This window comes from Triticum aestivum, chromosome 3D (genome assembly GCF_018294505.1).
Source record: "Triticum aestivum cultivar Chinese Spring chromosome 3D, IWGSC CS RefSeq v2.1, whole genome shotgun sequence".
NCBI classification, from domain to species: domain Eukaryota; kingdom Viridiplantae; phylum Streptophyta; class Magnoliopsida; order Poales; family Poaceae; genus Triticum; species Triticum aestivum.
In genome coordinates this window covers 611,211,664-611,233,545 of record NC_057802.1, presented here as the reverse complement: position 1 = coordinate 611,233,545, position 21,882 = coordinate 611,211,664, and the positions used below count along the sequence as shown (strand labels likewise).

Here is a 21,882-nt window from a genome sequence, read left to right as displayed (position 1 = left end):
AACTAAGGACGAAGGAGGAATCGGAGAGAACAGAGGAGAAACTCGAGGGGAGCAGCTGCATATAGGCCCTGTTTGGTTCAGCTTTTATCGACGGATTCCGCTGCCGCACAGCAGAATCAGAACCAAAGGGCGAACCCAGCAGAATCCGATTCCAGGAATCCGCTGCCAAAATCTGAGCCAAAAGCGGAAGCAGCCCAGGACGTGCTTTCCAAAATCTGATTGCGTTGCGGGCCAAAATAAGAAAAAGTTGTATCAGCTGGTTTGCCAAATGACCTACATCTTTTTCACATCAAATTTTCCACAGCTGCTTTTAGAAATCCACAGCCGAACCAAACAGGGCTGCCTATACTCCGATGGATAAGCAATGGCGGCCAATTTGGGGAAAGTGACGAGCAAAGATTAACGAGTCGCGAGGCTATCTACCTTTGTAACCAAACATAGTTTTTCATAAACTGATTATTCATAAAAACGTGATAAAACCGATTTTCCTAGAAATCAGCTTAAAACTCATTTTCTATAATCCCATTGCTAATCTCCTCTATCCAAACAACCACTTAGGGCATTGATGACAAGGCTGCCTTGGCGTCGAACGAATCCACCCACTGGCTTGCAAGGGCAAAACGGGAATTAATCAGGAGAACCGCCGCAGCAGCAAGCAAGCAAGCAAGCACCTCCGCTCCCAAACCCGCGCCGCAGCAAACGCACCCCCGGCCCCCAGCCTCGCGCGCCCGCCCGCCCTGCGGCTCCAGATCCGGAGCGCCGACCGGCGCACCCGCCGCCGATCGACCAGGTAAGAGCCTCTCTCCACGCGGCTGCATTCCGGGTGGGGTTTTTGGTTGCTGGCAGCCGCGGCGCGACTGATTCGGCGGCGCCGCCGCGCTCTAGGGTTTGTCTAGGGGTTGGGGTGCGTTTGCTGCGGCGCGGGTTTGGGACTCTCGCCGGAATCCGTGCGTGCGCTCGCCGTGGCCGATGATGGCTTGGGTTCCGGCCGGCGTGATCGGGGCCGCGCGCCACGCCCGTCTTGCGTATGGGGTCTGATTGACGCTTGCTGCTTACTGTTGACCGGCAGGGGTCTAGGGGTCAGCGGAGGGATGGCGGAGGCGATCGACCTGTACCGGCAGTCGGTCATCGGCGTGGCCCTCATCGAGACGCTGAACGAGATGGTGGCCAGCGGCGCGCTCAGCCCCGAGCTCGCCATGGCCGTCGTCATGCAGTTCGACAAGGTCCCCCTTCCCTTCCCTTCCCTTCCCTTCCCTTCCACACGCTATCACTGCACTGGTTCCTCTCCGAAACTCATCCATCAACAACAAGCAAGCATCTAGCTAGGTGGTGTTTTGATCCTGGTCTTATTGTTGTTGTTGTTGTTGTTGTTGTTTCAGTCCATGTGTCACGCGCTGGACAAGCATGTCGAGAGCAGGGCCACCTTCAAGGTACCAACCAAATTCCCTACTCTCTTTCTTATATGTGCTACGCATTCATCTCTGTGGGATGTTATTGTGATGCACATACATACAGATTTGTTTGAAGGGAATAGTTAATGCAATGCATGCTGAGATACCTTGCTTCTGTTGCTACCCCTGTCAGTGTAGCTAGCTGTTATCCTGATGATGCAGATCAGATGCGGATCTTTTATGCCTTATGTTTGATCTGTGCCACGTCGACTTGCGTGCTTAATCATGAAGTAAATTGCTCGGCGCAGTTATTTTCCTACTCGCCACAGGGCCGGCGTTTGTTTGTTCGTTTAGGAGCAGATCTATGCTTAGAAAAGAAACCTGAACAAAAATGATCTGTGCTTAATAGACAAATTATATATGGCAGTTGGTTAAACCATAATTTTGTGATAAGTTAACGCATTCCAGGAGATTTATTTGCTTTTGTCTGGGAAACCGAAAATGTAACTATGTGCTCATGTTAATTGCTTAGTTTATGGAAGGGTAAACTGTCTGCAACCTGCAATTGTGTGGATTAATTTCCTGTCTTATTCCTGACTTACATATGGAATAATTGATGCATGAGATACCTTGCTGCTGTTGCTACCTCTGTCAGTGTAGCTAGCTGTTTTCCTGATGATGCAGATCAGACGCACATCTTTCATGCCTTGTGTTTGATTGATGCCATGTCGACTCGCGTGCTTCATTATCAAGTAAATTGCTCGGTGCAGTTATTCTCCAACCCGCCACTGCCACTGCCACAGGGCCGGCGCTGTTTGTTTAGGAGCAGATTTATACTTGTCCTGAAAAAGAAACCTCAACAAAAATGATCTGTGCTTATAATACCCAAATTACATATGGCGGTTGGTTAAACCACAATTTCGTGATACATTCCAGGAGATTTGTTTGCTTTTGTCTGAAACATACTAGTATGTAACTATATATGTGCTCATGTTAATTGCTTGGTTTATGGAAGGGTAAACTGTCTGCAACATGCAATTGTGTGGATTAATTTCCTGTCTTATTCCTGACTTACATATGGACCTACCTACTGGATGATTTCACTCTTAACTTACATAAGATAGTTTCTTTGCAATCGTTTCCAAGTAAGTAGTATCTGAATTTGTTTGCTGAGTTTTGGAGAACATACTGTATTCAAACCAAGAAATAATTCTGGAAACAGCACTCATTTTTTGCATGGCCTGGCAAGCATGTAGGTGATGCTGCTTAATTATTTCTGAAAGCAATACTTCTACATGGCAATAGCTTCACTCAAATAGTTCTGCCTGGCTAGTATTTCCGTCAAATTCAGAATACTGTCTTCACAACATTGCAATCTGTAGTCATGTTTCCTTCCATACATTGATTTCATTCACATGCATGATTGTTTTCCTCTTGGCTGGGATTGTTTTCCCCTTCAAGGCGCCAACCGAATTCCCTACTTTCTTTCTTGTGTTAAGCATCCATCTCTCTGCTGTGATGTACCAAGGGAATAATGCTGAAATACCCTGCTGCAGTGTAGCTCTACTGATGATGCAGATCAGCTACAGATCTTTTATGCTTGTGTTTGATTTGATGCCATGTCGACTTGCGTGCTTAATTATGAAATAAATTGCTCGGCGCAGTTATTTTCCAACCCACCACAGGGCTGGCGTTGTTCGTTTAGGAGCAGATTTATACTTCTCCTGGAAAAGAAACCTAAACAAAAATGATCTGTGCTTGATAGCCAAATTATACATGGCAGTTGGTTAAACCATAATTTTGTGATAAGTTAACGCATTCCAGGAGATTTGTTTGCTTTTGTCTGAAACATAGTATGTAACTATGTGCTCGTGTTAATTGCTTGGTTTATGAAAGGGTAAACTGCCTGCAACATGCAAGTGTGTGGATTTTAATTTCCTGTCTTGTTCCTGACTTACATATGTGACCTACTGGATGATTTCACTCTTCTTGACTTGCATACCATAGTTTCTTGCAATCGTTCCTAAGTAGTATTTGAATTTGTTTGCTGAGTTTTTTAGAACATACTGTATTCAAACCAAGAAATAATTCTGGAAACAACACTCATTTCTGGCAAGCATGTAGCTGATGCTGTTTAATTATTTCAGAAAGCAATACTTCTACATGGCAATAGCTTCACTCAAATAGTTCTGCCTAGCTACTAGCTAGTATTACCATCAAATTCAGAATGCTGTCTTCACAATATTGCAATCTGTAGTCATGTTTCCATCCATACATTGATCTCATTCACATGCATGATTGTTTTCCTCTTGGCTTGACAGGGCGGCAATCTGCGCACCTACAGGTACTGCGACAGCATCTGGACTCTCAACCTGAGAAACACAACATTCATGAACGAGGAGATCGAAACAGTCCTCCCCATGGTGAAGATCGTGGCCTATGATATGAGAATGATTGAGGAGCCTGTAGAACCTATCACTTGCCAGCAATGCCAGTAGTCCAGCACCTTTAGCCATACTCCTCTTCATGACAGACCAGGCGCCACCCCAAACTAAACAGTCATCGGTAATCGCTTATGGAATGATCCCACGAGCATCTAGCCAGCTTCCATTGTGCCAGAACATAATGGTTCTGAATTTGTTATCGTTTGCATCGCTTATGGAACGATAGTCTCGCTCTTTCGTGCCGATAACTAACTGCTTGTGGATGGATGAGTGAAACTACGAATATAATTTGACATGTGTGTGATTTTGTTCAACTATATGCTGTGCATGTTTGTGGATGAGTGGAACTACGAATTGAGTGTGGTTGAATTTGACAAAGCTTATTAAGATTCATGGCTGTTCGTTCTAATACACATATCTTCACCTTGAGCACTACATAAACAATTACATGGACTCCAAGGAAGAAACTATTTACAAGTTGAAAGTAAACATGGACTCCAAGGGCAGCTGTTGGGAGTGGAACTTGAGCTCGTTCTGGAACCTCTGTAGCACGAAGCGCTCCTCCTCTGTTATGAGAGTCGTCACACTGCACTCCGACTTGGAGAACGGTTCTCTCCCGGTTCTTCCAGCACGGTGGAGGTAGTCGGTCGCCGTCTTAGGAAGGTCGAAGTTGTATATGTGGCTGGTCTGCGGAAGGTCGAACCCTCTGCTCGCTATGTCTGTCGAAACTAGCAGGAAACCTTTTCCCTTGACTTCCTGCAGCCATACGGTAAATCGATGCACGGGTATTCAATCAACATGATCAAGATGCTGGGGGTCTAGAGAATTGAACGGGAGCACTTACAGTAAACGAGGTAGCCCGAGCGTTGAAGTTCATATCTTCTTCTAGTACAAGCACCTCCAGGGTGCCTTTATACTCTGCTCTCAGGAACTCAACAACAAGTGTAGACGACGGAGGATTTCCAGCCCTTTTTGATTTCTCAGACTAAAAAGAATGGGTTGCAACGGTTATCAAACAGAGTACTGTTCTCAGACCACTACTAGTCTACCATGATTTTAGTCGAGACTCATTTACTATCAGCATGAGTTCTAAGAACTTGGCAACACAGCAATTATAAAATAACCCAGAATTGTCACTTATATGAATATAGAAGTTCTACAAATGGAACTAATTTAAGGCATAATGAATAATAATAACACTATGCTTTTGAACAGGGCATTGATCATAGAACCACGCCACTACCATAGCAGAAACTGAAACTATGATGGATCTCTCTATGATAGTTCATAAGTTAGTGCCTCGGAGAAAAGGTGAAAGGGTATCCCATGGTACAAGAGCTATTTTACAATCGGCATGGCATGGCATAAGATGAATTAATTTGTACCGTTACCTGTTGAGCGACGAATATAATCACCGACTTTGGTGCATCCCTCTCAAGCAAGGACAGCAAAACATGCAACCGTTCCTTCTTGCTGCATATCTGTACATTGATTATGTTCTCGTAAGATAGAGAATCAGAATGAGGCCAAAAACGAGCTTTCAGGAGTAAGGAGACTGGTTGTGCTTGTGCACTTAGTCGATCAGAAGATACTAGCTGTGGAGGGGAAGGTCCATGGAGAATAAGAGAAGGTCTGCCATGCCATGTAAAACGACTAAATTTTCTAATAAGAGCAAATTCAAATGTACTTTTGAACTAAAACCACGACAAGTATTTTGGAACAGACGGAGTACCATGCACGAATTAAACTTTCAGATGAAAGTGGTCATTAAAAGATATGCTCACCACATATGTGTGACGTAGGTGTGAAGGCATGGGCTGGACAGGGTTGACATGAACATGAACCACATCGCTCTGCACAAAGGAGACACACATGTGAAAACTAATATCTGTATCCATCTGAAGTTCAAAAGGCACAGACATTCAGGCAGTAATTAGAATGCATATTCAAGGCGTGTAGACAAACAATCACGATAGTCCACAACCGGAGAATGAATGCTAGAATCAACCTTAGTCCATTTATGTTGTACGCAGTCATGCACAAAGCGATTGTGCTGAGGTATCGATGCGCTAGCAAAGATGGTCTGACGGCTGGATGCTGCTGTGTAAGAATTTAGTATCTTGCGAAGGGAGTTCACTTGCTTTGATGATCCAAAAATGAAATCAACCTGACAAAACAACGAAGTTTTTTTTACATTAGCTAATCTGTTTCCAAACGAATAAGCATGGCATCATAGAAGATATGTAGACACTGCATAGGTAATTTGGTTTGGGGCTGAAGAACGGAGTGGCCACCTCATCGATAACTAATATTTTGATCGATCCAAGACTGAAAGCGCGCTTCTCAACCATCTGGCACAAGCTTGCAACAGTTGCTACAATTATTGCAGGGGGCTCTGCCTGAAAACAGGCCGACGTTGTTAGCAGGGAGACAGCACAACAGATAAAAGAAATGCAGACTACATTATAGTATAACACTACAACAGACCAATGTTTGTACTCCCTCTGTAAACTAATATAAGAGTGTTTAGATTACTAAAATAGTGATCTAAATGCTCTTATATTAGTTTACGGAGGGAGTATGAAATATAATCATATAAACATGGAAGGATCTTAAACCCTATCGACATGAGACTAGATCCAAAAATGTTCCTGCAACTAGGCACGCATCGGCATAGACACAGAAATCCACCAAGGGACGATCGATCACTTGCCTTTAACCAGCTCTTTTGTCTCGTGAGCATCCCGCCGTCAAGCAAAGCCATGACGTTGCAAGTCTTGGCCGCGAGAAGCCTGGCGACTTTGGTGACCTTTACATACAAACAGCAACAGGCCAGTCAGACCTCCCACCGGGCACACGCGAGGCCGGCGCGGCAGAGCAAAACATCAGCTACAACAACCTCACCTGGATGCCGAGCTCCCGCGTCGGCACGATGACCAGCGCCTGCACCGAGGACCGGCCGACGTCTATCGCCGAGAAGACCGCCAGGAGGTACGCCAGCGTCTTCCCTGAACCTGTCTACACCCAACCCCACAGTTGTAAATTGATAATCACACTGTCATTCTGCAGTAGAGGTGTACAAAGAAATCGACGGGGCGGCGGCCGGCGCGCACCTGGGCGTGGAGGATGCAGTCCAGGCCGGAGAGGAGCACCGGCAGGGACTGCTCCTGCACCTCGGTGGGTGAGATGTACCCGACGTCCTCAGCCCTGCAAAATACTGAACTTTCAGTGAGAAATTTGTACCGAATGCAGGAAGGGGGAGGAGGAATGGGAGCTGTGGGATGGGGTGGGGTTTCAGCGGGCCGGTTACCCCTGGAGGACGTGGTCGGGGACGCGGCCGGAGCAGACCTCGCGGAGGGTGGCGGCGGCGGCGGCAGCGCGAAGCCGGCGGGGCCGGGAGCGTGAGGCGAATGGGGCCAGGCGGGTAGAGCTGGGGCTGGAATTTAAGGTGCTGGGGAGTGGACGAGCGCAGCCGGAGAGCGTCGCCGTGGACGCCGCCGCTGCCATGGGAGCTGGCCGGCGGGGATTCCGAGAGCCGGCGAGCAGGCGGTGCTGGTGGCGGGGGAGGGAAGTGGATGAGACTGAGCTGGAGAGTGGGCCGGGCCGCAAGTAGAGCTGGGCCCGGAAAATAGAAAAAAAAGGCTATTCCAGGTTGCATGCGAAATTTATGTCTTCTTCGCCCAATTTAGAAAATATGATTTTTTTTTTGTAAACTATGATGTTTTTTTAATAAAATCAAAAAACAATTATCATGATGTAACACATGCAAAACTTGGTGAAAAATATGGGGTGTACCATTTTGTTTTGTTTTACCTGCAGAATGCATTTGGTTTTTTTTTTTACAGAGTTTGCTAGTCGTTTTTGTTAAGAAGCAAATTTGTTAGGAATCCAAATAAAAGGCAATGGTTGCTTCCAAATATATTCAAAAATAGCAAAACTACGTCTGCAAAATCAAGATCAAATAAAAAATAATATCTGTCCTACAAATGCAGTTTTATGATTAGGCCAAATGAAGAGCATCTGTGGGTGCAAGTGCAACAGACAGACAGGCAAGCAAGCAATGAGCATCTATCAACATCTTGTATCAATATCCAATCACATGTCACATTTTGTACCAATATCCAATCATAGGGCACAAACTTCCGTAGAAATCAAATGACCACGAAATAATTGATTGACCCAATAAAACTGATGGCAAAACATATATAACCAAAAGAAACGAACTGCTGTTCGCTAAGACTATACTCCCTCCGGTCCTAAATACTCCTCTGTCCCAAAATACTTGTCAAAGAAATAGATAAAAATGATATATCTAGAACTAAAATACATCTAGATACATCCATTTTTTTCGACAAGTATTTCCGGACGGAGGGAGTACTTGTCTTTTTAGAGATTTCAAATGGACTACCACATACGGATGTATATAGACATATTTTAGTGTAGATTCACTCATTTTGCTTCGTATGTAGTCACTTGTTGAAATCTCTATAAAGACAAATATTTAGGAACAGAGGGAGTATAACCAAAAGAAACGAACTGCTGTTCGCTGAGATTCTAGAAAGATGATAGATAACACTGCCAGCAGAAGGCCTGCAAGTTCTCAACTGCAGCAAAGGCGTTGTAAAAATTTGACAGCAACCAAGTGCTCTCGCTTTCCAGAATATAAACTGTTACATTTCCAACCGTATAATAAAGGATATATAAAATTATCAAGATGCCCATGTGATAAACATTCTGCGGATAATAGTACTAGCGTGTGGGATGCACGAAGCATCTTCCCAGGCAGGGAGCATATCTACCTACCTATCAACATATGACTTGTTTCTGTTGCCAATCCCTATCATGCCAAACTCCGTCAGAAACCACCACATCGGATATGCCTTCCAGGCAGCGTCTTCCACATAGTTTTCATCCGATCGCGCAGGAAGTCCGTCTCTGCAGGCAAATGGAGGCAGCGGTTAGGTCCCTTTCATTGTGGTTGCAGGATATTATTATTATTATTATTATTATTCAGGAACATGAAATGTGGACCGAAGAAACAGAAAAGGCATCCAGTTCTTTTCGGGAAATGGAAAGATGATAGGTTGAGAATCATATGCAAAGTTAAGGAGCAATCAATGGTGATGGCTTTTCCCCGCAGGAAAGCGTCGTACACGTATAGCCATTCCGATACACGCCCTTTCAGAAACAGAAAGATGATAGGTTGAGAATCATATGCAAAGGAAAGAGTCACAGCATCTATACATCACAGCACCAGAGCATAGTTCTGAATTCCTGTGCACCTCTAATACAAAAAAGAGAACATACCTTTGAAGCAGCTTATTGTCAATTCTCATATGGCCCCTTTAGAAGAAGAAAAAAACTACTTTTTTAGTTGTTTGATGGATCCATGACTGGATATGTATAATTATCTATTACAATTCGCTGCACGAAGCATCTTATTAAAAGAGAGAGAGAGAGAGAGAGAAGAAGAAGAAACTGCAGAAGGAACTAAACTTAGGTCCATGCTAAGCTAGAACCTTTGCAAGCTAAACTACTCACTTTGCAAGATAAGGATGGAGTTATTCAACGCCTAACAAATTTGAATGAAGAAAGCTAACAAGAAAACATGAAAGCATCCTTATTTTTTCTACCAACTGAACATATCACAAATCACTGCAGTATAACTATCACTCAATCAGAGAACATGTTAAGCCCAGTAAAAGAGCTGGATCATATGCTTGGGACTTGCCTTGTTATTCATGGTTAACAAAAAGTGTAAAATATATAATCTCCTTAACTGGTTCATGCCAGCATATGAAAGAAGATATTACTTATCTTTATGAGCGGAAGTGGAAAAACAACTCAACTGCGTCCTATGAAAAAAGAACTGCAGAAGGAACTTAACTTAGGTCCACGCTAAGCGAGAAGCCCTAGCAAGCAAAATTACTTTACAAGATAAACATGGAGTCATTCAACGCCTAACAAATTTGAATGAAGAAAGCTAACAAGAAAGAGAACACGAAAAATATCTCAACATTGTCAGCAGTGGAGAATATGATGCCCACTTGCCGTCTATGAATAAGCATCCTTATGGGCCTATAAAAGAGGACAAGAGCACATCACAGCAACAAACCAGTTCCTACCCTTCCAGCATTTCCTCGTACCCCCAAGCAAGGAGCCATAGAGCAATGTCGCACACTCGTATGCTCTACTTCCAAGCCCACCATCCCCATGCCAACTTTCAGGACAACCATGCCAGTGTTATGAAGAAAGAAGCAGCAGTAGGGGCGAACCATGTCCAAGCGCCCAAAAAACAAGTCAGGTTTCAGGACAACCATGCCAATCCTATCAAGAAAGATGATGTGAATACAGATGTGGATTCGGTGGCTTCGGACTTCATCAAGCGTAAGCACATGTCTTGGGCACTCCAGAAGAGCACGACCATGTATCCATCTTCTTAAGAGAACCAGAGTTCCTTAGTCATGGTATTATCTGCTCATGCTTTCTCCAGTATGAAAGTTCAAATAAGAGGTGCTGCTTGGAAGTGCCCTGGATATCCCGAGGTTGTGTTACTATGGTGTATTGGTGTTCTTATTTGTAACATGAATAAGAGCGATGTGAATAGATGTACTGTTATTCACCGCTGTGTGATATTCTTATATATGAAAGCGTGGTTATTACAGTGATTCTGTTCGACTTGTTTCTATTTGAAATATGATGTGAGAGAATAAGCTTTCTGTGGCATATTTGGTCTTTCTATTAACCATCAATTTAGGAGGGATAAATTATGGACTCCCACGATGGCCAATTGTTTACTAATTTCCCCTATAATCCGAACATTAAGATACCAATAAAAATGTCTTACCTAAAACTTCAACGAAGTTCTGACTATATGAGCCTATAACACAGAAAAAGGGTGCATGCTGATAAATAAATTTGACAGGCATGCCACAGTAAAAACCCTCATACTAGCTGTGAGTTCTGACTAAACCAATAGAGTCCTGACCTGCTCATCATATCAACACTGATCATTATAGGATCATATATCATAATTCTAAGCTCTAGATATGTGGTGCTGTAGCTCAAAAGGTTGTGATCAACATGAAAAGAAGAAGGTACAGCATGAAACTTAGTTTGTATTTCAAATGGAATGGCATTTGCAAAGACACAGAAAGTACTGGGAAAAAGGAAGAGAGGAGAAAGGGCAGAAAAGTACTGGAGGTGGATAAGGCACCCCAGAAGAGCACAACCATGTATCCATCTTCTTAAGAGAACCAGAGTTCCTTAGTCATGGTATTATCTGCTCATGCTTTGTCCAGTGTGAAAGTTCAAATAAGAGGTGCTGCTTGGAGGTGCCCTGGATATCCCGACGTTGTGTTATTACGGTGTTCTTATTTGTAACATGAATAAGAGTGATGTGGATAGGATGTATTATTATTCACCTATGTATATGAAATGAAAGTATGGTCATTACAAAGATTCTATTCGACTTGTTTCTATTGAGATACGATGTGAAGGGATAAGCATTATGTAGCTTATTAGTCTTCTATTAACCATGAATTTACGAGGGACAAATTATGGACTCCCATGGTGGTCAACCATTTACAAACTTGCCCTATAATTTGAACATTAAGATACCAATAACAATGTTTTACCTAAAAATTCAACAAAGTTCATTAGTAATTTGACTTAGCACTAGACTATAGCAGCTTATAACATACTCCCTCCGTCCCATAATATAAGAGCTTAGAAAAAAGGGACATGCTGATAAATAAATTTGACAAGCATGCTGCAGTAAACAAAGGCCCATACTAGCTGTGAGTTCTAACTAAACCAATAGAGTCCTGACCTGCTCATCATATCAACAGTGATCATTATAGGAACATAGATCATAATTGTAAGCTCTATATATGTGTGCTGTAGCTCAAAAAGTTGTGATCAACACAAAAAGAAGGTAGAGGGTGAAACTTAGGTTGTATTTCAAATGGAACATTTGCAAAGATGGAAAAGGGAAGAGAGGAAAAAGGACAGAAAAGACAACTCAACGAAATACTCGCACTACAGTTATTACCATGTAACAACTCATGACCAGGATTACTAAACAGCAGCTAGCTAGTATGCAAAAAGCAGGAGTTCACCATAATCTCACCAACAATTTATTGTTCTTCAGTCAAGCAGTAGCCTGAACTTTTTTTGGTTCAAACAGCTCGGTGATGTCATGATGCCTGCGGATATGGATGGGGCATTTATAGAGTAAATCCTGAGCTTCTGAGTATCTCCCCTCTGCAAAGAATGCCTTGAACATCTGCACATAGACAGGGGGCTGCGGATAGTTATTAGATGATCCTTTCAAGGCCTTCAGAAAGTCCCTGGCATCTTCAAGCGTCCCGTATTCAGCGATGTTTGAAGGGAAGGGGTCTGCAAAAGGTGGAAACTTGCGGGCTTTCATTGATTTAAGAAGGCCCAGTGCCTCCTCGAGTTTCTTCACCCTCAGCAACTCGGCAATGATATGCTTGTAAGTTCCTTGCCAAGGGTTCAACTTGGCAGTGTCCACCATCTCAACAAACAAAGTGTAAGCCGCGTCAATCTTTTCCTGTTTGCACAGACCTTTCACCATCACATCCAGCAAATCGGCGTCTGCTTCCAAGTCCTTCTCGATCATCTCTGTCAAGTACTGCAGAGCCTTGTCCACCTCCCCGGCGGCACAGTGCCCTTGGATCAACATGGTCCAGGTCTTCAGGTCCGGCGTGCAACCCTCAGCCTCCATTTCATCGAGCACCTGGCGAGCTTCATCGCACTTGGTGGCCTTGCACAGCCCAAAGACCAGCTGGCTATACGTGATGTTGTCCGGCTGGTGGCCAGCGGCTCTCATCCTCTCCACGATCTCCGCGGCCTCGTCGAACCTGCCATTGCTGGTGAGCGCCCTGTGGATCCCGTCAAACACATTCTTGGTCTTGAACTCATAGACGGCCTCGAACTTCCTCACGACGCGGTACACCAGCTCGAGGTCGGGCTCCGGCCCCATGGCGATGCGCCGGAGGAGCAGCGGCCCGTCCTGCTGCGCGGGCTTGTAGGGGCCGTCCATCATGAGCTCGTAGAGCTCCACGGCCTCGGTCATCATGTGGCGCTTCTGGAACTGCCTGGACAGCTTCATGTAGGTGTCGATGTCGATGTGCAGCTCGCCGGTCTTCATCTCCTGGATCAGCTCCCAGAACTCCCGCAGCGACTCCTCCCGGCCGAGCACCCTCGCCATCGCGTTGTAGGCGACGGACCCGTGCTCGTAGCCGTTCTGCCTGCCGGCCCACCGGAAGAAAGCGAGCGCCTTGGCCGGGACGTCCCTCGCCTCCCGCAGCACCCCGGCCACGGCCGCCTCCGTGAGCGGCAGCAGCTGCTCGGCGACGCCCTCCAGCTTCTCCTCGAGCGCCTCGTCAGCCCCCGGCTGGTCGAGGTCGAGCCCGCGGACGGCGTCGGCGAGGGAGGTGACGGGGGTGCCGCCGGCGGCGGCCTGGGCGGCGTGGTCGTCCCGGGACTTGGCGAGGCGGGCGGAGAGGGTGGCGTAGTCGGTGGCGAGGCTGGCGCGCTTGAAGGAGGCGAGGGCGGCGAGGTAGGTGCCCTGGTCGACGGAGTGGCCGGCGGCGTCCATGTCGCGGAGGAAGGGCCAGAAGTGGGCCCGCGCGGCGGCCGGGGTGGAGGCGAGCGTGCGGAGCATGAGGTTGTAAGCCGCGGGGCCGAGCGGGTGGCCCGCGGCCGCCGCGCGCCGGAAGAGGGAGAGCGCCTGCGGCGGGTCCTTGGCGAGGCCGCGGAGCGAGTAGAGGATGGCGTCTGAGGTCGGGGCGGGCGGCGGGGGCGAGGGGGTGTCGGTCAGCGCGGAGAAGAGGCGGTTCCGGCGGAGGTGCGGCAGGAGGAGGCGGCGGAGGTGTGCCGGCGGCGCCGCCATTTTTTGGGGGTTTAGGGGTTTGCTTGCGATGGGGGGGAGAGGGGAGCGGAGGAGGAGATGGTGGAGGGCCGGACAGGTGATGAAATGGGGAAGGAGGTGGGCTTAAGCCCGCTCTCTCTTAAACGGGCTGTATTCGTTCGTGCATTCGGTTTAGGCCTTGGCCTGTTAATAAAAACAGTTTGACAATTGCATTCGGTTTGGGCCTTGGCCTGTTAATGAGAACAGTCGACTCGTGCATTCAGTTTGGAGAGCAACTAGTTAACGAGCGCTCCTACGGAAGTCTCGCAACGATCAGCGCCACTTGGCGCGCTTTCAGCCGCCCGCCACGTGTCGCGCTCTGGAAGCTCCCTCCGGATTTTTTTAAATTTTCTGCACACGTTTTCGGCTTTTTAAACATTTTTTTCGACCTTTCGGTTTTCTACCGGTCTTTCTTAGTTTTTGGATAAATTTGAAAAAAAAATTGCGCAAAAAAAACATGTTTTCTTTTTTTTCCTTTCACAAGCGTGACGGTTGTGCTTTCGCGAGAGTAACGGCCGAGCCTTTCGGAAACGAAAAAAATGCGTTTTTTATTTTATTTCCTTCCGCAAGAGGCACGGTTTCGCTTTCGCGAGAGTCATGGCCGTGCCTTTCGGAAATGAAAAAAACATGTTTTCTATTTTTTTCCTTCCGCAAGAGGCATGGTTTCGCTTTCGCGAGAGTCATGGCCGTGCCTTTCGGAAATGAAAAAAACGCGTTTTTTATTTTTTTTTCCTTCCGCGAGAGTCACGGTTTTGCTTCCGCGAGAGGCACGATTGTGCTTTCGCGAAAGTCACGGCCGTGCCTCTCGGAAATGGAAAAAAACACGTTTTTTGTTTTCTTTTTCTTTTCACAAGAGACACGGTTTTGCTTTTGCGAGAGTCATGGTTGTGCTTTCGCGAGATTCGTTGCCGCGCCTTTTCGGAAATAAAAAAAAAACGCGTTTTCTATTTTTTTTCTTTCCGCAAGAGGCACGGTTATGCTTTCGCGAGAGTCACGGCCGTGCCTCTCGGAAACGGAAAAAACACGTTTTTTGTTTTCTTTTTCTTTTCACAAGAGGCATGGTTTTGCGAGAGTCATGGTTGTGCTTTCGCGAGAGTCGTTGCCGTGCCTTTCGGAAACGAAAAAAAGATGCGTTTTTTTTTCTTTTCGCGAGAGGCACGGTTTTGCTTCCGCGAGAGGCATGATTGTGCTTTTGCGAGAGCCACGGCCATGCCTCTCAAAAACGGAAAAAACGTGTTTTTTATTTTTTTTTTCCTTCCGCAAGAGGCATGCTTTTGCTTTCACGAGAGGCACGGTTGTGCTTTCGCGAGAGTCATGGCCATGCCTTTCAAAAATGAAAAAACGTGTTTTCTATTTATTTTTTCCTTCCGCGAGAGGCACGATTTTACTTCCACGAGAGGCACGGTTGTGCTTTCGCGAGAGTCACGGCCGTGCCTCTCGGAAATGAAAAAAAACGCATTTTCTGTTTTTTTTTTCGCGAGAGGCACGGTTGTGCTTTCGCAAGAGTCACAGCCCTGCCTCTCGAAACGGAAAAAGACGCGTTTCCTTTTTTTTCCGCGAGAGACACGGTTTTGCTTCCGCGAGAGGCACGGTTATGCTTTCGTGAGAGTCGCGGCCGTGCCTCTCGGAAACAAAAAAAATGTGTTTTCTGTTTTTTCTCCTTTCGCGAGAATCACGGTTATGCTTCGCGGGAGTCACGGGCGTGCCTCTTTCGGAAAGGGAAAAACCGGTGCTTCCGGGTCGGTTTTTTCGTCCGGCTTTTTTCTTGAAAAAAAAGTTTATCAAAACCTATCAACATGATATCTATTTTTAAAGATCTCGATGCGAGGAATCTAACGGTGAAAACGGTTCAAGATTTGGACGCACGGTTTAAGAGATAAAACATTTTAAATAAATGGATCTATGAAAAAAGGAAAAACTCCCAGGTTGCGACAAGTGGCACACATGCAGCGCGACACTTGTCGCAACCTGGGGAGGTCAGAGTGATCTTTGTAACGAGTACTCCTCAAATAGTGATTTTGTTCAGTTTATGCGCGCACACTATTGCTCGGCTCCTGTACTAGGCCGCCCAGTAGCCATGTGTACTCGTCATGCACCATGTTTTTCTTTACTTTTGTTTATTTAAGAAAATCTAAATAACGTACTTTAAAATTTCATAAAATTTTCAAGGTGTTCATCACATATTTTAAAAACTTTCATGCATATTTAAAACAATTCCTCGACTTTAAAATGTTTTCACCATTCAAAAAATGTTCACTTCTTTCAGAACATGTTCATAAATTTTTTCAAAATGTTAATATTTGTAGAATGTAAAAACCTGTTCATGGAATTCTAAAAAATGTCTGCGAAGTTTAAAAATGACACCACTTTTCAAAAATGTTTGTTATATTTCTTATAAAAATTCTCATATGGTCAAAAACAATATTCATGTAATTCAAAAAAAGGTTTTGTGTCATTCAAAAAAAATTGCATGACATTTTAAAAATGTTCACATATTTAAACAAATGTTCAATGCAAAAAAAATGTTCGGTTTTATTCCAAAAATTATTTAACATGTATACAAAAAATTGTCCCAAACATGTATTTGAAAAAATGATGATTATGTATGTTACAAATGCGCAACGTGTATCAAAAAATGTTATTCTTATATTCGAAAAATGTACAATGTGTATTGAAAAACAATCGACGTGTATTTTAGGAATGGATAATGATAAATAAAAAGAAAAATGCAAAGGCCAAAACAAAGAAAACTGGCAAAGAACTGCAGAGAAGGGAAAAACGAAAAATGGAAGAAAAAGAAGAAGAAGAAGAAAAGAAACCGAAAAAAGGAAAAGCCAGAAATCAAAAATCAAAAAAATAACCGAGAAAAAAAGGAAAACCGATGCAAAGCACACCGATCTTAAGGAAACCAGCGTGCAAAATAATAACAACAACGCTACTTGCACGCGCGCGCGCGCACACACACAGAGGAAAACCGCCTGTTGGGCCGTTCGTAGGATCGCTGAAGGCGAGACACTGTTATGTCTTGCAGTAAGGTTATGAATAGATCTGGTTTAAATGTCATGAACATTTTTATTGTATGGTATGAACATATTTCAAAGTGCAAACAATTTTTTACACTACATGGGCAATTTAAATGCACGGTTAATATTTTTCAATTTTAAGTAAAGTGATTTATGAAATATATATATATATATATAGAATACATAAACAAAAAATGAGGTATGGGGCAAGCAGAACAAACTAACTAGAAAAGACAAGCCCATTCCTTCCACTAAAAAAAAAGACAAGCCCATTCCTGCGACAATCTACCTCTGTCTCAAGTCAAGCGAGACTTAGACATGCCCGATTGGGCCTTCCATACGAGTACACAGAGGATTTTATATATAGAGAGAAAATCCCTCAAAAAATACAGAGAACAAGAGTCCTAAACTCCGAGAAACACAGGATTCTCAAAAACGAATAGGCAAAACGCAGAAACAGAGTATCATGTCCTCTTGTATCCTACATGATTACAAAACTACATGAATTTGGACGGAAGAGTGTTTGATAGCACATGAAAATAAAGGAATTCTATGAAAAGGTTTGAGTCGATGGAATTTTTTCTCCAAAATGTAGTACAAATGAATCCTATGAAAAAATTCCTAAGGATTCCAATCGTGTAAACAGAAGACCACCATAGGGAAATGCACAGTACATAGATGACCTGGAGATGCACAGTACATAGCAAGCACGTGGTATACACATAAAACGAATATTAAATCATAGCGGAACGGCAACACAAAAGGATTGAAAAATGGGACATCCCAGAATGTGCTTAACATGTGGATCAAATAGGGTGCTGATTAGGACGCCCCGACGTGTGTGGGGATCTCCCATCTGCCGCTCTTTGCAGCATATTGGCGGCATTACACACATGTGGCCCTCCACTGGGCCGACCATTGGCGCATGTAGTGAAGCGAGCGGGTGGATCCGGATGTTTGCAGTTAGTTCAAGAACCATGCACTAGAACGAACTGATACATGTAGCAAACCAAATCGAGGTACTATAACTTACATGGAGAATTTGTGTAATGAATTTTTTAAGAAAAGTCTTACAACAATTATTAAAAAATTACGAACATCTTTTGAATTTTCCAAACTTTTTTTAACACGAACAAATTTTGTAATTATGAACATTTTTTAATTTTCCGAACATATTCTGAAAATCACAAACTAAATTTGGAAATGCTAACTTTTTTGAAATTCTGGTTTTTTTTATTTTTGATCATCTTTTCAAGAGCATGACCATTTTTTGTAAACACGGTGTTTTTGAATTTGTGAACCAAATTTGAAAAATGTGATAATTTTTTAAATTTTCAATTAAATTTGAAACACGGTCATTTTATGACAAAACTGGAAGATCTCCTGAATGCCAAACAAATTTAAAATTCAAATAATTTTAGAAAAAGAAACTACTCCCTCTGTGGTGCCTAAAACGCCTTATATTAGTTTACATAGGGAGTATTTGTAAAATAAAAAATAAAATAAGAACGGAATCAAAGAAAAATGGCAAAAGAAACAGGTGGAAAAAGAAAAGAAAAATGAAAATGAGTAAAGTCCGCACATGAACCTTCCCAAATGTTTGGCAAAACAGGTAAAAAAACAGAATTAACGTTCTGGAAGGTTGGCAAAACCCGTGTGTACACTAGCTAAAATTGGGCCGGCCCACCCAACCGCTAGGGTCCCGTCCTCTCTCCCCGTTGGAAGCTCTGGCAATTTGACGCTTAATTCTTCAAATAGGGTTTGCATTGTGCCGGGACGATTTTGGAATTATCTTGGGAGAGGGAGATATCTAGCCATGCGCCATGATGGTTGTCGAGTTGGTTTTTGGGCGCCCCAGATCAGGGTGCGTTGGTTCGATCAAGGCTCACATACGTTGGTGTGCGGGCCCCTTCACTTAACGTTATTCATTTCCCTTTTTTCTGTTAGAGTATTAGATCTAACTGGCCTGTTTAGCCGTCAGATCAAACCAACAGTTTCAGCTAACTAAGTGTAGGGACCGGGAAGCTTGACCACAAACCTTCTTTTAGTTCACTCAGCTAGCTAGTGTACGGTCGATTGATCTCAATGAGATATAATTAAAGCTTTTTTTTAAAAAAAAAACTAGCTATAAGTGAACATATGTTTTTTTACCAAGATCTTAATTAGCTATATATACGTATACTAAATCAGTTATCATGGAGTTGCTCTATTCATGTTAGAAAACAATTAAAGACGATTGCCTCATATCTCATACGTGAACATGAGAAGTGTGTAGTTCATGTCAACGATTAGCACATTTAAGTATGACACAGGCCGGTTTTTGTTGTTGCAGTCACAGTCTGCACTTGTTACAATATATCCGCTCCTGCCGTTGCCGTAGCTGAAGGCCCAGCTGCACTCTAAAATTGGGAGGATATCGTGGGTACCTGTGAGCGGGTTGCACACTGCTAGATGACACTACCGTTCTTGGATGAAGAATCCAACAATAGAGCAGGATGCGTTACCCTGAATCGAACAACAGTGGAGGAGGTTGCCACGTGTGTATGTAAACCAGACAATGTGGCTGAATATGCACGTGGCAAAATTGTATGACATTAAATTATCTTTTCCATTAAGAGCATTTTATTGATCCTGAAAACATGTGTCTATGCAGCTAGGTACTCCTACATTTGATCTTTAAATTGTATGACACTAAATTATTTTTATTGATCCTTAAACATGTGCCTAAATTGTATGACACTAAACTATGCGTCTAGCATCTAGGTACACTTGATCTTCATTAACCTAATATATGTTTCCAACGAGCCTTGCTCCGGTGCACCCCCCTAACTCAATTTCCTAGGGGTATTCTTGACCCCCGCCATCTATTTTTTCTCCGGCCCACCGCTGCCCATATCCAAGCCCCGTATAACCCGTATGACCCATACATATGTATACGGTGACATCCCGGAAAAAAAAGGATGACACGACCCCACGACCAGGTACGACCTGCCGACGGCCGATCCATCAATCACGCAGCTCAATCAATCACGCAGCTCCATCATTCACGCAGCTCCTCCATCATTCTGTTGAGGTTCTGTAGGAATATCGGCGGCGGCGATATCATCGCCGGCGATCTCGTCCGAGAGCGCGCGCGGCACCGTCGTCAACCTCCAGTGCTCGCAGGTACCGCATCCCGTTTCCCCACATTTGTCTCGCTCGCGGCAACATCAAACGAACTCCCGCTACTTTTGTCGTAGTGGTTAACCTAGCGGGGCGGGTAACCTAGCTTTCCGGCGGTCCAGGCCATCGCAGATCTTGTTCTGGTAGTGCTGCTCGTCGTGATATACACAGTGATCACGCGGGCTAAAGTGGGTTTCTTCTTTCTAGGGTTAACCTAGCGTCGGTTGCCGTCGGTTGTGTGCACGACAGCTCCGTTATTTTATGCAGCGGCTTACCTAGGTATCCGGCTATCCAAAGTAATCACGACTGGTGCCGTGGGCTAGGAATCTGGCGGCGCATGTTATCACGGGTAGCGCTGCTTCTCGCGATCCAAAGTGATCACGTACTAGATCCGTGGGCATCTTCCTTACTAGGGTTGACGTACCTTAACTCCGATGACCGGCGTGGAGAGGGGGGAGGATCCATGGGCGGTCAGAGGTCGTTGGCGTCGGTTGTGTGCACGATCTGAATGCCCTCGGTTGGGGCGCTCTCCGGTTGGGGTAGTTTATTTAACATCCGTGATGGTGCGCTAGGTGTTGTATATGTCAGCATTGATAATGTTTGCACATGTGATGATACATATTATTTGTTGTAAGAAATGGCGGATGATGAGTTAACTGATATGATGTATAACATGGAGTTTGGAGAACCGATCTACAGCGTGGATACAACAAGTACTCGACACGAGACCGAAAGCTTGCTTTCCTAATGCTGGCCGATGTTCTATGCTTTTTTGGAGCCGTTCTTTCCTAACGTTGCATCTGTTCTTGAGTTCCAAGTTCCAACATAAAACGGAGACTATATATGCTGATCCGAACCCGCCAGCTAGCCAGCCACGTGGAGACCAAGTCGGCAACCTGTAAAAAACGGATCGTACATACGTGGTATATATTTTAGATTTGGTCTACCAGAAGTACGTACGTTCTGTGGCCTAATTAACACCCTCGTATCCAAATCCAATCTTGAAAGTAGAGCCGGCGGCTATGGCGGTCTCGCTCCCGGATGACCTCCTTCTCGAGATCCTCGTCCGCATCAACGACGAAGCTTCTCTCTTCCGCTCAGCCACAGTGTGCAAGAGGTGGCGCCATCTCGTCACCGATCGCTCCTTCCTCCGGCGCCGCTGGCCGGAGTACTCCCCATCGTCTTTCGTTGGCTTCTTCGCTCAAGGAAACCGACATGATCAGGAACTGGACGCGGGGTCTTTGCCGGGCCCCGAGCCGTGCTTCATCCCAGCACGGCGATCCGCTCTGGGCGCTTGCCGCCGCTCCTTGGGCTCCTTTGTGGCCCCTGCCCATGCGGGCCTCTTCAACGGCGCGTCGCCGCTCATCTCGCGCCACGGCCTTGTTGTCGTGCGTCTTGAAGCACACGGCACCACCGGCTATGCAGACAAGACCATCTTTCAACTGGGTGTCTGCGACCTGCACGCCGCCACGTGTCTCATGCTCCCTCCTCTAAAAGTTAGCCCAAACTTCTACCACTATGACTGTAATGGCTATGCCATTCTGACCGGTGTAGATTGTTGTTCCAAAGATGAGCGGCAACGACCCACGGTGCCGCCGAGCAACCCTTTGTCTTTCTTCAAAGTGGTCATCATCGGCTATAGCAATGATGACTTGAAGTACAATCTTCATACGTTCTCTTCCGACAAATCATGTTGGGACCAACGTACCAATTGCTTCGACACTGATGTGCAGTCATACGACTATGGGTCGTTTAGCGACGCCATTGTGCACAATGGCTGGGCGCACTGGTTATTTGATAATTATGGGGAAGGGTGCCTTCAAGTCATTAATCTGGATGCTGAGACCGGCCATATCTCGTTGACGAAGCTCCCTTTTAAACTGAACTACCAACCCACTAGTCCTTCATGCCTTACTTTAGGCACC

The 21,882-nt window shown here is 45.0% G+C and overlaps 3 protein-coding genes across 3 annotated transcripts; 1 reads left to right on the top strand and 2 right to left on the bottom strand.

Annotated features, from left to right (window-relative positions):
- Positions 1–595: 595 nt before the first annotated feature.
- Positions 596–4,149, top strand: LOC123080977 (transcription initiation factor IIA subunit 2). The gene is made up of 4 exons (XM_044503938.1): positions 596–790; positions 1,070–1,223; positions 1,380–1,430; positions 3,713–4,149. The coding sequence occupies exons 2-4, from the start codon at positions 1,092–1,094 to the stop codon at positions 3,887–3,889; spliced, it is 360 nt and encodes a 119-aa protein (XP_044359873.1). The 5' UTR covers positions 596–790; positions 1,070–1,091; the 3' UTR covers positions 3,890–4,149.
- Positions 4,150–4,196: 47 nt separating this feature from the next.
- On the bottom strand, positions 4,197–7,449 carry LOC123080976 (DEAD-box ATP-dependent RNA helicase 58, chloroplastic). Its single transcript, XM_044503937.1, has 10 exons — positions 7,146–7,449; positions 6,949–7,042; positions 6,740–6,853; positions 6,549–6,644; positions 6,130–6,234; positions 5,844–6,002; positions 5,620–5,688; positions 5,227–5,316; positions 4,680–4,820; positions 4,197–4,591 (listed from the first exon to the last, which is right to left on the bottom strand). Exons 1-10 carry the CDS (start codon positions 7,340–7,342, stop codon positions 4,307–4,309), a joined length of 1,350 nt encoding a protein of 449 aa, XP_044359872.1. The 5' UTR covers positions 7,343–7,449; the 3' UTR covers positions 4,197–4,306.
- A 1,004-nt stretch (positions 7,450–8,453) lies between these two features.
- LOC123080975 (pentatricopeptide repeat-containing protein At3g48250, chloroplastic) lies at positions 8,454–13,809 on the bottom strand. The gene is made up of 2 exons (XM_044503936.1): positions 11,967–13,809; positions 8,454–8,770 (listed from the first exon to the last, which is right to left on the bottom strand). Exon 1 carries the CDS (start codon positions 13,752–13,754, stop codon positions 11,988–11,990), a length of 1,767 nt encoding a protein of 588 aa, XP_044359871.1. The 5' UTR covers positions 13,755–13,809; the 3' UTR covers positions 8,454–8,770; positions 11,967–11,987.
- Between the last annotated feature and the right edge of the window lie 8,073 nt (positions 13,810–21,882).